The sequence below is a fragment of the Stegostoma tigrinum genome, chromosome 36, assembly GCF_030684315.1.
Source record: "Stegostoma tigrinum isolate sSteTig4 chromosome 36, sSteTig4.hap1, whole genome shotgun sequence".
Lineage (NCBI taxonomy): Eukaryota > Metazoa > Chordata > Chondrichthyes > Orectolobiformes > Stegostomatidae > Stegostoma > Stegostoma tigrinum.
In genome coordinates this window covers 369599-386569 of record NC_081389.1, presented here as the reverse complement: position 1 = coordinate 386569, position 16971 = coordinate 369599, and the positions used below count along the sequence as shown (strand labels likewise).

Here is a 16971-nt window from a genome sequence, read left to right as displayed (position 1 = left end):
GCCGAGACGGGAGGGAGGGAGGGAGGGACCCACCCCGAGGCCGAGACGGGAGGGAGGGAGGGAGGGACCCACCCCGAGGCCGAGACGGGAGGGAGGGAGGGAGGGACCCACCCCGAGGCCGAGACGGGAGGGAGGGAGGGACTCACCCCGAGGCCGAGACGGGAGGGAGGGAGGGAGGGAGGGAGGGACTCACCCCGAGGCCGAGACGGGAGGGAGGGAGGCAGGGACTCACCCCGAGGCCGAGACGGGAGGGAGGGAGGGAGGGACTCACCCCGAGGCCGAGACGGGAGGGAGGGAGGGAGGGACTCACCCCTTGGCCGAGACGGGAGGGAGGGAGGGAGGGAGGGACTCACCCCTTGGCCGAGACGGGAGGGAGGGAGGGAGGGAGGGACTCACCCCGAGGCCGAGACGGGAGGGAGGGAGGGAGGGAGGGACTCACCCCGAGGCCGAGACGGGAGGGAGGGAGGGAGGGAGGGACTCACCCCGAGGCCGAGACGGGAGGGAGGGAGGGAGGGAGGGACTCACCCCGAGGCCGAGACGGGAGGGAGGGAGGGAGGGAGGGACTCACCCCGAGGCCGAGACGGGAGGGAGGGAGGGAGGGAGGGACTCACCCCGAGGCCGAGACGGGAGGGAGGGAGGGAGGGAGGGACTCACCCCGAGGCCGAGACGGGAGGGAGGGAGGGAGGGAGGGACTCACCCCGAGGCCGAGACGGGAGGGAGGGAGGGAGGGAGGGACTCACCCCGAGGCCGAGACGGGAGGGAGGGAGGGAGGGAGGGACTCACCCCGAGGCCGAGACGGGAGGGAGGGAGGGAGGGAGGGACTCACCCCGAGGCCGAGACGGGAGGGAGGGAGGGAGGGAGGGACTCACCCCGAGGCCGAGACGGGAGGGAGGGAGGGAGGGAGGGACTCACCCCGAGGCCGAGACGGGAGGGAGGGAGGGAGGGAGGGACTCACCCCGAGGCCGAGACGGGAGGGAGGGAGGGAGGGAGGGACTCACCCCGAGGCCGAGACGGGAGGGAGGGAGGGAGGGAGGGACTCACCCCGAGGCCGAGACGGGAGGGAGGGAGGGAGGGAGGGACTCACCCCGAGGCCGAGACGGGAGGGAGGGAGGGAGGGAGGGACTCACCCCGAGGCCGAGACGGGAGGGAGGGAGGCAGGGACTCACCCCGAGGCCGAGACGGGAGGGAGGGAGGGGCGCGCGCGCGCACACACACACACACACACACACACACACACACACACACACACACACACACACACACACAGACCAAGAAAGATTTATCAATCTTCTCTCGCACTCTCAAAATGCTAAATCATTAGTTTTACCTAGCTGGGGGAGATCCATTTCCAATCCGTTGCTGAAGAGGGTTGTTTTCAGCCAACGAACTGTATCTTGTTCTTCAGAAGACCTAAGTGGACCCTGTAGCATTCCACCAAGACAACGGCCTATAAGCAGTGCTGCAGTTCTCTCCAGATCTACAAGCCATACCCAAGGCTGAGCAGGCTGAGGTATTGCCAAATCATCAGGCTCAGCACTTGCAATTGTACCTACAGCACAGGTGCCAAAAGAAATGAATAGTTAAAAGCATGACAGGCTATTTCTATAAACTCTTTGGTAAATTTTTAAAACTGCAAGGTTTAAGTTCTGAAAAGAGATCGGTTCCCACTTGTTTTGTTTCGTTTATCTCTTGTTATCACAACTGCAGCATTTTCTGCCATTCTTCAACGTTACAATATGATCAAGTTATAGCATTCCATACAATCCATGTGCCTCAGCACACTGCTTACCGTGCAGCGGCCACTGCAACTCCTGTTCTTCTAAATGGACCGCAGCAGGTAAAAGTCGGTTTAAGCGATCCAACGAAGGCAATAAATCCAGTAGATGGCTTAGTATCGGCCGTGCCACAGAGACAGGCAGTAGCAGTAAAGAGTTAATGATCTGACACAGCATGCTCCCTGCTGCTGATCCATACAGGACACCTGCAAGAAACAATTCTGTGAAGGTATATGAAAAAAATCTATTTACTAGGTGTATGCAGCTGTGGGTAAAGACAAGTAATTGCGAGTAATCAGAACGCTCCAGTAAGAGGGATCCCATGCAGAAATCTGCAACTATGGGACAACATTTAATATTTAGAAATTACACACAGTATTGATACTAATGGCAACACTCAAAAGTACATAACTAAAACAAGATTGGTTTCCTGATGGACTGAAGGAACATCTGATTGACTAATGACATTATTCAATAAATACTTCGAAGATAGCTATCAAGAACTATGAAAAATTGATTCTAATAGATCTACCAGAAGACTTGATCGAGTTTAAGATTATGAAAGAATCTGACAGACATTATGATAATATTACTACTCTTAGGGGAGGTAAGCAGAGCCATAAATATCAAGTAGTCACTAATGTCTCCAGCTAGAATTTCGAAAAAAAGTTTTTATTCACTGTGTTTAAAATACGGATCTACTGTGGGGAATGACTGATTACAAGGAATGGAAGGCTAAGCTAATAGAAATAAAAAGACAGCCTAGTCCTACATGGAAATGTAAAAGAGAGCTCCAGTCCTACATGGAAATATAAACACCAATAGAACTTTTGTGAAGAAATTAAAAGCAACAAAATTGTTAATTAGGCTGTATTCTGTCATTACAACAAAGTAGAAATATAATAAAATGAAGTTCAAGTAAATAAGAAACCAATACCTTGAAGCTTGTCTCTGACACTTCCATTCCAGGAGCTTTCTTTCAGCAGTGTTGCAGAACGGGAGTAAATTTCAGTTGCATGAGGTAGTAAGAGCTGTAGATGTTTGTGCAATAAAGCTACACTACTGGAGCTCTAAATTGGAAAACAAATTTAAGGTCATCAATAAAAATCAGCAAATATCTCAAATATACACTTTACAAATAAAGCTCCACAGGTATACCTCACTGACACTGTTGATGTGACAATATGCCAAGAGTTGCTTCTGCAGTGAGCACAGCAGTTCATGCAAATGAGCTGGTTGGCTGTTTTCTGCAGACGATGTCCCCAGAAGCTGCTTGTCACTGTTCTTTTCCAGCTCTCCAAACGCCTGATCCTATTTAAAGCATTAATAGTTTAATGTTATAGGCTAGATTTAATACAATTTAAGGTTTTAATGAAATGACATTGAATAACGTAACAGGACTTGGAACATTATGTTGAGGTTGTCCAGGATGTCAGTGAGACCTTCCTGAGTGCTGTGTGGGGTTCTGATTGCTCTGCTGTAGGAAGAATATTACTAAATTGGAGTGGGTTCAGAAAAAGATTTACCAGCATGTTGCTGGGAATGAGTCATAAGGATAGGCAGGGGCATTTTTCACTCAAGAGGAGGAGGTTGAAGGGCGTTCTTCTAGATGTTTATAAAATCATGAGAGGCATAGATAAGATGAAGAGGAAGTCTTTTCCTTAAGGCGAGTGATTTCAAAACTAGCGGTCATATTTTTAAGGTGAAAGATTTGAAAGGGCCCTGCGGGGCAACTTTTTCGTACAGGGTGTGTGTGGAATGAACTGCCAGAGGAAATAGTAGATGCAGGTGCAGGTGCAGGAACAACATTTCAAAGACAAAAAAAGAATTGGAAATAATTCTGAGGGATAGGATTTATGACTATTTGGAAAAACATAGCGTGATTAAAGAGAGTCTGCATGGCTTTGAGGGGGCAGGTCATGCCTTACAAATCTTATTGAGTTCTTTGAGGAAGTCACGAGACAGGTTGACAAGGGTCAAGCAGTGGGTGTGGTGTACATGGACTTCAGCAAGGCATTTGATAAAGATCCCCACAGCAGGCTCACTCAAAGTCAGGAGGTATGGGATACAGGGTGATCTGGCTGTCTGGATTCAGAATTGGTTGGCTGACAGGAGACAGAGTGGTTGTAGATGGTAAGTATTCTGCCTGGAGGTCAGTGCTGAGTGGTGTCCCGCAGGGCTCTGTTCTTGGGCCTCTGCTCTTTGTAGTTTTTATAAATGACTTGGATGAGGAGGTTGAGGGGTGGGTTAGTATGTTTGCTGATGACCCAAAGGTTAGAGGTGCCGTTGATAGTATCGAGGGCTATTGCAGGCTTCAGCGAGACATTGACAGAATGCAGAGCTGGGCTGAGAAATGGCAGATGGAGTTCAACCTGGATAAATGCGAAGTGATGCATTTTGGAAGGTCGAACTTAAATGCTGAATATAGGATTAAAGGCAGGATTCTCGGCAGTGTGCAGGAACAGCAGGATCTTGGTGTTCAAGTGCATAGCTCCCTCAAAGTTGCCACCCAGGTGGATAAGGTTTTTAAGAAAGCATATGGTGTTTTGGCTTTCATCAACAGGGGGATCAAGTTTAAGAACCGCGAGGTTATGCCACAGCTCTACAAAACCCTGGTGAGACCACACTTGGAATACTGCGTCCAGTTCTGGTCGCCCTATTATAGCAAAGATGTGGAGGCTTTGGAGAGGGTGCAAAGGAGATTCACCAGGATGCTGCCTGGACTGGAGGGCTTGTCTTACGAGGACAGGCTGACTGAGATCAGACTTTTCTCTCTGGAGAGAAGGAGGAAGAGAGGTGACCTGATCAAGGTGTACAAGGTAATGAGAGGCATGGATAGAATCGATAGCCAGAGACTTTTCCCCAGGGCAGGATTGACTTCCACGAGGGGTCATAGTTTTAAGGTGTTAGGAGGAAGGTATAGAGGAGACGTCAGAGGGAGGTTCTTCACCCAGAGAGTTGTGAGCGCATGGAATAGCTTACCAGCGGTAGTCGTGGAAGCGAGTCACTAGTGACATTTAAGCAACTGCTGGACATGCACATGGGCAGCAGTGAATTGAGGGGAATGTAGGTTAGGTTATTTTATTTTTGGATTAGGATTATTCCACGGCACAACATCGTGGGCCGAAGGGCCTGTACTGTGCTATACTTTTCTATGTTCTATGTAAAAATGATGAAATGTCCAACTGTTGAAAACAAACATACAGCGAACATTTAGGAGTACATTGCCTCACAATGTAGGGTATTCCCACAGGTAATGAAGAACATTTTATTTGACAAAAAAATCTCTCGTTTCTTTAATTTAATTTTGTAACCCAAACTTCTGACCAGTACATTAGGTCATAAGGCCAAATGCTCCTTGATCCAAAGTACCTCAAATTACATTCAAAGTTTAACACATTTGCACAAATTAAGAGAAATAAATCATCCCAAGAAATCATTTGACTGATACAGCTCAGAGCTTAATTCCTATATCCAACATATATAACAAGCCCACATTACCTGCAGGTATTATCTTAGAAGTCTCATGATTAGTTTCACTGACTATGACTTCCCCTTTGATAAAGAACTAGAAATAAAACCCATTCTTCAAGTTAGGTGTATCAGGAAAATCAGATAAATACAAGGCTCATCAGGTTGAAGATATTATAGCTCATATTAAGACATCTGTGTGAAACAGTTGCTAACAAATAGAAAGCTTCTTACAGTATAGAATCCTAAATTCCTTAGTAGGGTCTTCATTAATATTTCTGCCAGATGGGTATCAGGATGACTGGATTGGGAGTTGAATGAGGAATCAGGGAAGCAGCTGTAATTTGGTCCTGTTGAGGAGGCTTCAACATCAGGAGGAGAACTATAGCCGAGCAAAGAAGCTACATGGGTATGGTCTTGAAGGCTTGTAAGAATAATATCCAATTGCATCCTCTGGAAATAAAGGTGACATTTATGTTAAATCAATGCATAGCTGCGACACAATTAAACATTGCAAATTAGTACTAGAAAAGTCACAAGGTTGGGTCAGCAATTTTTTTTTTAAGTTTGTGTATTTTTTGTTATAGCCTGGGCAACTTAAAACTCACAGTAAATTACAGCTACATTAAACTAAAGAAGTTCATATCTGAGTAAATATGGTTATTTGTTTGCAGCTCTTCGGGAATAACTTGCATTTGGTAAAATAAATTATGGTAAAAATGAATTTAAGATTCTTCTCAGCACAATAGCATTATCAAACAAAACTTGACATCAATCCACAGTTGTGTACATGCTCAAAAGTTTGTTCAAAGAGAAAGAATTTAATTTTTGGAATTTTAAATGAAGAAATCAAAACATAAGGTGTTAAGGAAAGGAATATTCTAGAGCTTAGAGGTCAGCAACTAAAGGTATGAATGGCAACAGATGGGTAATAGGAATTCTGGATCAGTGCTCTTGGGATGGAGTAGCTTACACAGGTGGAGGGGGAAAAGATCATGAAAGCATTTGAGAAAGTGAATAAGAGTTTTAAGAGCAACATGTTGTTGAACTAGCGGCAAATGTTAAGTCAATGAGCATGCGATGGTTGGTGCACAGGACCTGATGAGAATAAATACATGGGCAACATGTTTTAGAGATGTTCAAGTTGAAAGAGGCAAATTTACACTCTTTCAACAGTGGAAGTTGGATAAACAGTCTGACAATTTAACGAGACCATGTAGAGGAGGCATCGACTGGCTCAATGTATGCATTAAAATGCTTTAACGTTTGTAATCATATTCTTTAATTCCAGGAGACAAAGATTTGATCATGCTTAAATAAATTTCAAAGTAATTGCAGTTATAGATTTTATTTGAAGTATTTTCAATGTTTCAAATATCTGACAAGATCAGGTTAATACGGAGAGAAAAAAAGGGTTCAACTGCTAATAAATGTGTGAAAAGTCATTAAATTTGTAAAATTCTGTTATTATTTAATATTTAGCATCAAAAATACAATGTCAAAACAGGTGTACAGGAATAACCACCATTTTACTCTTCAAATAATATGAAATTTAAGTTGATGTGCAAGTCATATTTAAATCCATTAACTGAAAGGACCTTTAGAATTGCTCTCTTCATTACATCTGGGTATCCCAAGTTAAATGAACAATCTTTAAGGCACCAGGATCTGGAAATATGAGCAGATGCGTGCAACTCTTTTGCAGCAGGCAAAGCTGAAGAAATGAAAATTAATAGGTTCAGGTCAAACAACAGAGGTGAGAGAATAAACAATACATGGAAAGATTCTGAGATGTGTGGGGGAATGGAGGACCTTGGAACATACATCTATGGATTAATGAAATTAAAGTAATACTTTTGGGATGTTTATTATTTGCTGCGATATAACAGAAAATAATAACTACTTAACGTACAGCAGGCAATTCGCATCACATTGCAGGTAGAGTGTTAGTGCACTGGAGAGGAAATTTACGAGAATTTTATATTCCTGTAAACACTTTGGGAATGAGGAAAGATTGAATTCCTTTGGGTTATTTAAGGCAAAGAACAAAGAACAAGACAAATTTGCCTTTGAGTTGTGGAAAAAAAACCATGAGGGGCCTGGATGGATTTCTAGGAATGACTTAGTTCACCAGCAGAGATATTTATTATGCAAAGCAAAATATTAATAATCAATGCAAAATCCAACAAAATTTTTACTTGTCCTTTAGTTAAACTTTCCCATCTATCAGGGCCCTGCGGAAGCAGCGAATGCAGCAACTCCATTCTTTCTCGCAATGGTGGAAGTAACATTGTGGCGCCAACAGATAATGTCTCAATAACCGCCTAAAACACCAAGAGAAAGCTCACGTCTATTTTAAAGCATCACAGAAACATACAAAGAAATAATTATGTTTTACACTCTCCCCAAAATCAACACAAGTTTTATTGCTAAGACGTGGTAACTTTTATCTCCAAAATTAATTTTGAAATGATACTACAAAAGAAACAATGTGAGCTGATTCACTTGTTCCTTCAGCATGGGGGAAAAAAAGGCAGTGCACTATTCATCATTCATAGTAAACACAACTTGAGTATGATTTTCTTTTCCTCATTAGAAGTGGGGAGGAACGGCAAGAAATTGGATAGATTGGCCTAGAGAGATACTGACCCCTTGCCATCACCTCTCTAAGTTCTGGGCAAAAACTTCCAGGGGCGATTTGCTTGAAGTCACTAATTAAGACAGTTGACTATTCAATTACAAAATCATAGAATAGATCAACAATGATAGAACCCCTGCAGTGTAGAAACAGGTCCTTTGGCGTAACATGTCCACACCGACCCTCAGAGCATCCAAGACGCATATCACTATAACCCACCCCCGATCTACATATCCCTGAACACAACGGATAATTCAGTATGGCCAATCCATCTCACCTGCACATCTCCGGACTGTGGGAGGAAACCCATGCAGATACGGGGAGAATGTACAAAATCCACACAGACAGTTACCGGAGGTGGATTCAAACCCAGGTCCCTGCTGCTGTGAGGCAACAGTGCTAACCACAGAACCACCATGCCGCCTCATTAATAGATCAATTAACAGATCAATTAATAGATACTAACAGGCCTTGAAGCCTTATTAACTCAATTACTTCCCTTCCAAACAAGTGAGAAAATGTTTATTTCCCCAACAAGGAAACCAGAGTAGCCATTCTATCACTTGAATAAAACAAGAACTGCAGATGTTCAAAGAATGCCTGTCGAAGAACAAAATTCATCTGTGGAAGTTACAAACTCTTGCATTAGTTCTTTTCCTACAAAAGATGTTTGCCTCATGCATATTCCACAGAACGAATCCTCTGCAATTCTATTCTTGCTGGATGCTGTTTATTATATCATCCATGATGCTTTCCATTTAAAGCGATGGTGGATCTGCATTTAATTCAACTATACCAGGGAGTTTTAGAACAGCATCAAGCATCGAATAAGATGACAGTCTAAATGAAGTCACAAATCGCACAACACCAGGTTATGGCCCAACAGGTTTATTTGAAAACACAAGCTTTCAAAGCCTCACTCCTTCCACAGATGTTAGAAGGAGTAAGGCTCCGAAAGCTTGTGTTTTCAAATAAACCTGTTGGGCTATAACCTGTTGTGCGATTTCTGACCTTGTCCACCCCAGTCCAACACCCACACCTCCAGATTATATCTAAATGAATTGTTTATTTACTTGCAACGTGACCAACAGATGCAAGTATCTTGCGTTCAAGATAACAGAAACTGAATTGATGAAGATCTTACCACATAAACATTGGAAGCAGTTACCATCTTTGGTACACTCAAAACATATTTGAAAATGCAATAAGCTCACTTTCTAGACAAGAATGCTTCTGAGTAGGATTCTGAGACCTCCATTCTCAGCTGTGAACAATGGGGCAGCACAATGGCTCAGTGGTTAGCAGGACTGCCTCACAATCCCTGGAACCCGAGTTTGATTCCAATCTCAGGCAACTGTCTGCGTGGAGAATGCACATTGTCCCAGTGTCTGTGCGGGTTTCCTCAATGTGCTCCATTTTTCACCCACAGTCCAAAGACGTGCAGATTAAGTGGACTGGCCATGGAAAATGCAGGGTTACATAGATAAGGTAGGTGGTTGGTCTGGGCGGGATGCTGTTTGGAGAGTCAGTGTGGACTCAAAAGATGAATGGCTTGTTTCCACACTGTTAGGATTCTATGATTCTATAATTCTAAAAATGGACAGCTTGCAGCCATAAAGAAAGGAAGCTCAAGTTTTGATATTCAATTTTAATTACATATTTTTGGCATCTCATGAAGGGACAAAAATCTTCAATGTGACCGTCTTCTCACAAGCAGATCTCCCAAGTATACAAGCAGTCAATAGTGGCGACTGTGCTGGCTCATTTGCAAGATGAAAGATGAATGCATTCCAAAGCAGTGAGTCTCAAGTCACTGGTATGGAAACTATTACAGAAAATTCTGAAGGAGGAAATTAATACCCACTTGGAAAGGTATGGGTTTATTAGGGACAGTCAGCGTAGCTTTGCCAGAAGCAGGACATGCATGCCTAACAAATTTGTTAGAATTTTTTGAAAAGGTGATTGCGTTTATGGGAAGTTCAGTTGATGCCATTTACATGGATTTTAGCAAAGCTTTTGACAAGGATCTACATGAGAGACTGATTGAGAAAAGTGAAATCACATAGAATCGAGGGAAATTTGGCAAGATGGTTCAGAAACTGGTTTAGCAATAGGTTACAAAGCATAGTGGTAGGAGGCTGGTGTCCAGAGGTATACCACAACGATCAGTCTATGGATCTTAATTGTTTGTTATAGGCAGAAGTGATATAGATGAAATGAGAGGGGAATGTTAAGCAAATTTGTAGATGACGCCCTGATTGATAGAGCGGTTAATACATGAAGACAACGGTTGTTGGTTACAGGAAGATATAGATGATTGAGGTTGGCTGGCTCACTGAGTTGGTTTGTTGTTCCGCAGACATTTCATTACCCAGCTGGGTAACATCATCAGTGCAGCCTCCGATGAACTGTCGGTGTGTTTTCCCACCTGGTTTTTAAACTCTGGACTCCGTTGAGCTGGATTGCCTCACTTTCGGTTTTCCATCGGAGTAGAGTGTATATGGGGTCGAGTTCTCTGTTTATTGATGGCTTTCTTCACGGAGTAGCAGGCTTCTAGGAATTCCCATGCCTATCTCTGCTTAGCTTGTCCCAGGGTTTTGGTGTTATCCCAGTCAAACTGGTGGTTGTCCTTATCCATGTGGATTGAGTGAAAGTGTTGGTCGTATCCTTTTGTAGCCAGTTGGTGTTCATGTACCCTTGTTGTCATTTTCCTTCCTGTTTGTCCGATGTAGTGTTTCTCAGTCTTTGCAGAGCATCTTGGTAGATGACATTGGTCCTGTCCACGCGGGGAGTGGGTCTTTAGTTCGGGAGAAGAGTCCTCGTAGGGTTGATGTGGGCGCCACGCTGATGCCCAGCGGTCGTGGGGGTCTCGTGGTTAGTTCTGACGTGTTCCTGATGTAGGGTAGCGTGATGGGTGTGTCGGGGCTTTTAGTATCTTCCTGATGTTGTTTGTGTAGGCATCTTCTGATTCAGGTTTTTGGATACCCATCACCCTTGAAAACCTGGAAGAGGTATTCTTCTTCCTCTTTGGGTAGTTGTGTTGCTGCAGTATGTTGTCGCCTGTTTAAACAGTGTTCACATGCAGCTTTGTTTGTGTGTGGAGGGGGGATGGCTACTGTTGAAGTTCAGTACCTGGTCCGGGTGTGGCTTTTCTGTGTACTTTCGTTTGGAGTTCTCCAATTCCCCAAACACACTGATGCTTCATCAGAGGCTGCACTGATTACGTTACCCAGCAGGGTAATGAAACGTCTGCGGAACAAACCAACTCAGCGAGTCAACCAAACTCAACACCCACAACCAAGCTACAAATCTACTCCAAAACCTTAAAGATGGCTTGGGCAGACCACTGGCATATGGTATTTAATCCTCCTATATGAGAGGTGACTCAGTTTGGAATTAGAAACAAGATGAGGGAGTATTTAATGAATGGCCGGACACCGGGTAGCTTTGAGGTACAGAGGGAATTTGGGGTAATTATTCACAGATCCCCGAAGTGACAGAGCACGCTAACAGGAAAGTGACGGCATATGCTCAGTCATGACATAAGAGTATAAACATAAGGACGTAGTGCTGGAGGTATACAGAGTGTTGGTCAGGGCACAGCTGGGAGTATTGGCAGTTCTGGTCAGTTTACCGCAGGAGGGAGGTGATAACATTACAAGGAGATACAAAGGAGTTTCACCAGTAAGTTCCCTGGGATGGAGTATTTGAGCCTTAAGGAGAGACTAGATAGGCTTGGATTAATTTTCTTTAGAGCAGAGAAGGTTGATTGAAGTGTACAAAATTATGAGAGGTATTAACTGGACGAGTAAAGGACAGCTGTTCCTCTTAGTTAAGGGGTCATGCACGAAGGGGCACAGTTTTAGGCTAAGGGGTAGGACATTGAGAAGGGGTTTGAAGAAAGAAACATTTTCACTCAGAGGGTGGCGGGAATCTGGAATGCAGGAACCTGGGAATGTAGTGAAGGCTGGAAACCTTAGAACCTTCAAAAAGTACGTGGATGAGCATTTGAAATATCAAGATATGGGACAAATACAAGGAAATGGGATTAGCACGTTTAGCTGTAGTTATGTTGGCGCAGACTTAATGGGCCAAAGGGCCTTTTCTGTGCCGTACTAATCTATGAATATAATCTAACTGGAACCAGAGGACAGGGTGCCTCAAAGCTCCACATGAAGATTTCTTGCAAGCACAATGTGAAGACCAGAGACAAGAAACATGGGAAGTATTAGCCAATATCAAGGGAAAATGGTGATATTATATTTGTGTCATTGTGCACGGTATCAGTAACGACACCAGCTTGACAACAGGTACCAATCTTGAATGATCTGCGACACTTAACAGCCATCTAATAATGCGGTACATCTGGCTGAACTTGCCTTACATAGACTAGTACACATTCGCCAATGAATTTGCCACATATCCATTATCTCTCAGAGGGAAGGGCCCATACTGAGATTAAACCTCTGCACCAAAACCAAATATCTCAACAGTGCTATAATTAAAATCAACAGCAATTCAAGTACAGAAAAACTTATGAAATAACTCACCTCTTGGATTTCATCTGGTACAGATGAGTCCATTAATCTGAATAATAGATTTCGCAGTGGCCTGGCCTGTTTTCCAAGGATACTAGTGGCCACACCGCCAGCTACAGCCAGTGCCAGATGATTAGATAGCAGCTTGAGACAAAGCTTAAGAAAATTGTGATGCTCCCTATTTTTAAAAATAGTTAAAATAAGCTTGACTTAAACCTGGAATTCCAGAAAAGATATGTGGTGAATGTAAAAATTTATAATATCAAAGCAGCTTGAAAATATCAAAATATTGTCCAAACAATCACTACTTAATTGTGAAACATAGACCTACGCATTTAAATAGTCTCAGACTCAACAGTTTAAATACTTTGATATTAACACCAAAAACAAATCCAAATATTGTTGTATTTCCCAAATTCAAGATTACCAAGATATTAGTCAGTTACTTAATGGTTTGGTTTGAAACGGTATTGGTTAACACATTTGCTTTAAAGTGAAAGCACTAAATCTGAACACATTAACAAGTTAATAAACTCACCAAACAATGTAACAGCCAATCGTACCTGGATGAAGGGAAAGGGAGTGGTGGAACTTCATTGTTGATTCCATCACAGTACCATTCAAGAAATGATCGAAGGTGAGAAAAAGTGCTTTCTTCCAAATCAACACAGTAAGGTCTGTGCCAAGCCACAACTTGTCTGTCATAACAAAACAGAGGGAGTGCTGAACAGTGTGTCCAAATAGCAATTTGTCTAAAATACTGTTGAGGAAATTGTTGTTACATTTTCTAACCTGTCTCTGGGTAATGCTGTCCAAGCCAAGCTGTGGGAAGTTCCAGCAGAAATCTGCTGACATGCTACTCCATCCAAAGCAATTACTTTTTTAGGTTTCGTGATTGGGCCAGTTGAATTTCCTTGACCACACTGTCCCATAGAATTATTGCCCCAAGCATACACCTCATTATCTAACATAAAAATAAGAATGCACAGATGATACATTGCATCTAAATCAAAAGTTTTCATTTTCAAACAGCATCATTCAGCAAATTAGAAAGATGTCAACCTAAGAATTCAAAGCAAAAAAGTGTATTTTTTGAAAAAAAAGTTCATGCAATCTAGAGGTCACTGGCTAAGCTGATATTTATTGTAATCCAAAATTGCCAGAGGGCAATTAAGAGTCAAATTGCTATGGGTCAGATGTAGACCAGGCCAGGTGAAGAGGGCAGATTTTCTTCACTAAGATTAATTTACTGAACCAGATTGGTTTTTACAATAAAAAGTGATTGCATGGTCACGATTAGACAAACAGTTTCTAATTCTAGACAATTTTAATTGATTTCACATTTCTGAATTTGCTCTCACAGGTTCAAATTCATGTTCTCAGGGCATTAGACTCAAAGTCCAGATTACAGGTCCAGTGACAATATCACTAGACTTCTGTCAAGCATATTTTCTAATTGAAGGATTAGGAAAGGCTTTGCAAAGCAGTAAATGACAAGTGAAAGAAAGGGTAAATGTAGGTTTATATAGCAAAAGGATATGGCAGCATTACAGGTCACCTATTTAGGTTACAAAACCCAGAGTGGGACAGATATCACAAGCATTAAAAAAAAGCAAGAGTGTCAAGGGGGAGGAAAACAGCAAAAATGCAGAATGAATGAGTCTTTGTTTAAATCTGCATACTAATCAGAACACAAGTGAATTGTTGCCCTAAATAGAGATTAATGGAGAAGCTAAGATCTTATAGCTATTACAGAGACATGGTTACAGGAGATGCAAAATCAGGAATGAAACATTCAGGGGTATGCGACTTTACAAAAGGACAAACATGATGGAAAGGACTGAAAATAAAAATGCTACACATCACAGCAGGTCAGGTAACATCCATGGAGACAGTCAAAACTCTAAACGTTAGCCTGCTTTCTCTGCCTGACCCACTGTCATCTCCAGCATTTTTTGATTTCAGTTCAGATTCCACTATCCGCAGTAATTTGCTCCTATATGATGGAAAGGACAGCGGGGTAGCTTTGTTAGAGATGGATAATTACCAAAGCAAATGATCTTGGAGCAAGAGATAAACAGTGTGGAGTTGGAGGAACACAGGTCAGGCAGCATCAGAGGAACAGGAAAGCTGACGTTTTGGGTCGGGACCCTTCTTCAGAAATGGGACGTTTTTGAAGGGTCCCAACCCAAAACATCAGCTTTCCTGCTTGTCTGATGCTGCCTGACCAGCTGTGTCCCCTCCAGCTCCACACTGCGTTATCTCTGACTCCAGCATTAGCAATTCTTACTATCTCTGAATTATCTTGGAACAGATGATTTTGAATGCATGCTGGCAGAAAGAAACAACAATGGGAATAAAACACTGGTGGGAATAATCTAAAGAACCCCAAATGATAACCTGTCAGGCACAGAATATGGTAGGAAATAATGACAGGATATAAAAACAGGCAGTACAGTGAATTGGGAGGTAACTTTAATTTTCCTGTAGATTGACACATATCAAATTGGCAGAGGTAGCCATGAGGAAGAATTCAGAGTATGTTTGGAAAAGTTTCTTCAAATAATAAGCCATGGATCCAGTACTAGGGATTCTTCCAAGGATCACAGAGAAAAACATTACCCTAGAGAATAACATTACCCTAGAGAATAGTGACCATAACGTGGTAGAATTTAGTTTGAAATTGAGTAACTTGGGACAGGAACAACAGTATTAGACTTAAATGAGGGTAATTACGTTAAGAGGAGGGCAAAGTTAGCTGGAGGGTCTAGGAGTTGAGAGCAATGGCAGACATTCAAGTAAAAGTTCAAGATTTCTAGCAAAGGCATTTCTCATCGCGGGAGAAGAATTCTATCAAGGAATTAACCAAGCCTGGTTAAAGCAAGTTAAAAATAGTGATTTTTTTTCTATTTTGATTTGATGCTATGCAGCCAGATTATTGGTAAGCCAGTAGGTTAGAAACAAAAAGGTGACCAGAAAATAATGAAGAGGTGAAAAATAAAACTACAACGGGTAAACTAACCAGTCGTACAGAAACCAACAGCAAGAATTTCTTTAAATATATAAATGTTGGAAAGTTTTTGGCCTCCACTACACTCCCTTTCCAGGTTCCCACCACTTTCCACGTAAAAACATGTCTTCTCAAATCCCCTCCGGAATGCCTGCCCCTTACTATGTCACTGCGTGATTGAACCCTCAACCAAGCAGAACAGCTGATCCCTACTCACTCTGTCCATACCCCTTATAACCTTATACACGTCAATCGTGTCCCCCTCAGCATGCTCTCCCGTAAAGAAAAGATGATGTTGAGGTGCAGTGTTGGATTGAGGTCAGAAATCACATGACACCAGGTTATAGTGCAACAGGTTTATTTGAAAACACAAGCTCTCGGAGCATCACTCCTTCAAGTGTTAGTGACAGAGCTAGTATCAGGTACAGAATTTATTAGTAAAAGATCAAAGGGTCACACTACTGGTGAAGATATGTATACATAAATCCTCAAATTCCTTTCAAGTCACTGTCCTGAGAGAACTAAGTTTTATCCATGTCAAGAACAGGTAACATTTTAGGTCAGACAATGCATGTTACGCGTGAGACTTTGTTTAGACTCAGCCTGGCTCTCCTTCTGAAGTAGCAGTTTATACAATGCCATTTTGCTCCCCATTCTGCCAACATTTTCAAGCACAGGTTCAAACAATACTTCTTTCCTGCACGTACTTCTCTAGCTTACACCCTAAACATAATAAATCAGTCGTCCCTATCAACAAGCTCTATACATAGAGGATCTGTTTGGATGAGGAAGAATGAGACAGACATTTGAAGGTGTTGGAGGGAACCCTCATAGAATTGATGATCTCAATTCACTAATCACCAGTTCTGACAAGCCACAGCCAAAAAAAAATACGTCTGACAGGGTACCCTTCATAGTCCAGTACTTGTCCGGAGTGGAGAAACTGTGCCAAGTTGTTCACAGCCTTCAACACATTATCGATAAGGATGAGCACCTCAAGATCTTCCCCACACCTCCACTTACAGTAGAGCCATAGAGTAATACAGCATGGGAACATGCCTTTTGGCCTGAACTAGTCCATGAAAACTATGGTGCCCACTTAGCTAGTTCCAATTGCATGCATTTCATCCACATCCCTCTAAACCCCTCTCATTCGTGTACCTAATAAAATGTCTTTAAATGTTGCTATTGTACCTGCCTCAACCACTTTCTCTAGCAGTCCATTCCGTATGACTCACCATTCTCTGCGTGAAGTTGCCGCCCCTCAGGTCCTTCATGAATTGTTCCTTTCTCCCCTTAAACCCTATATCCTCTCACTTTCAATTCCTCATCTCTGGGAAAAAGACTACACGAGTATATGCATTCATCCTACTATGTCCCATTTTATCAATAATCCTCTAATTTTTGATAGCCTTCTTCACTATCAACAATATGCCTTAATTTTGTATTGTCAGAAAACTTACTAATCATGCCTTGTATATTTACCATCATTTACGTAAACAACAAATAACAAAAGGTCCCAGCAGTGAGTCCTGTGGC

At 42.7% G+C, this 16971-nt stretch overlaps 1 protein-coding gene across 1 annotated transcript in view; it reads right to left on the bottom strand.

Annotated features, from left to right (window-relative positions):
• The window catches only part of herc1 (HECT and RLD domain containing E3 ubiquitin protein ligase family member 1), a 339275-nt gene that overhangs the window by 282535 nt on the left and 39769 nt on the right, over positions 1-16971 (bottom strand). The window contains exons 10-18 of the mRNA XM_059640184.1: positions 13215-13386; positions 12986-13120; positions 12435-12600; positions 7445-7570; positions 5481-5699; positions 2934-3086; positions 2713-2845; positions 1790-1981; positions 1328-1549 (exon numbers count right to left, since the gene is read on the bottom strand). Coding sequence (XP_059496167.1) covers positions 1328-1549; positions 1790-1981; positions 2713-2845; positions 2934-3086; positions 5481-5699; positions 7445-7570; positions 12435-12600; positions 12986-13120; positions 13215-13386 — 1518 coding nt within the window. The remainder of the gene's footprint in view (positions 1-1327; positions 1550-1789; positions 1982-2712; positions 2846-2933; positions 3087-5480; positions 5700-7444; positions 7571-12434; positions 12601-12985; positions 13121-13214; positions 13387-16971) is intronic.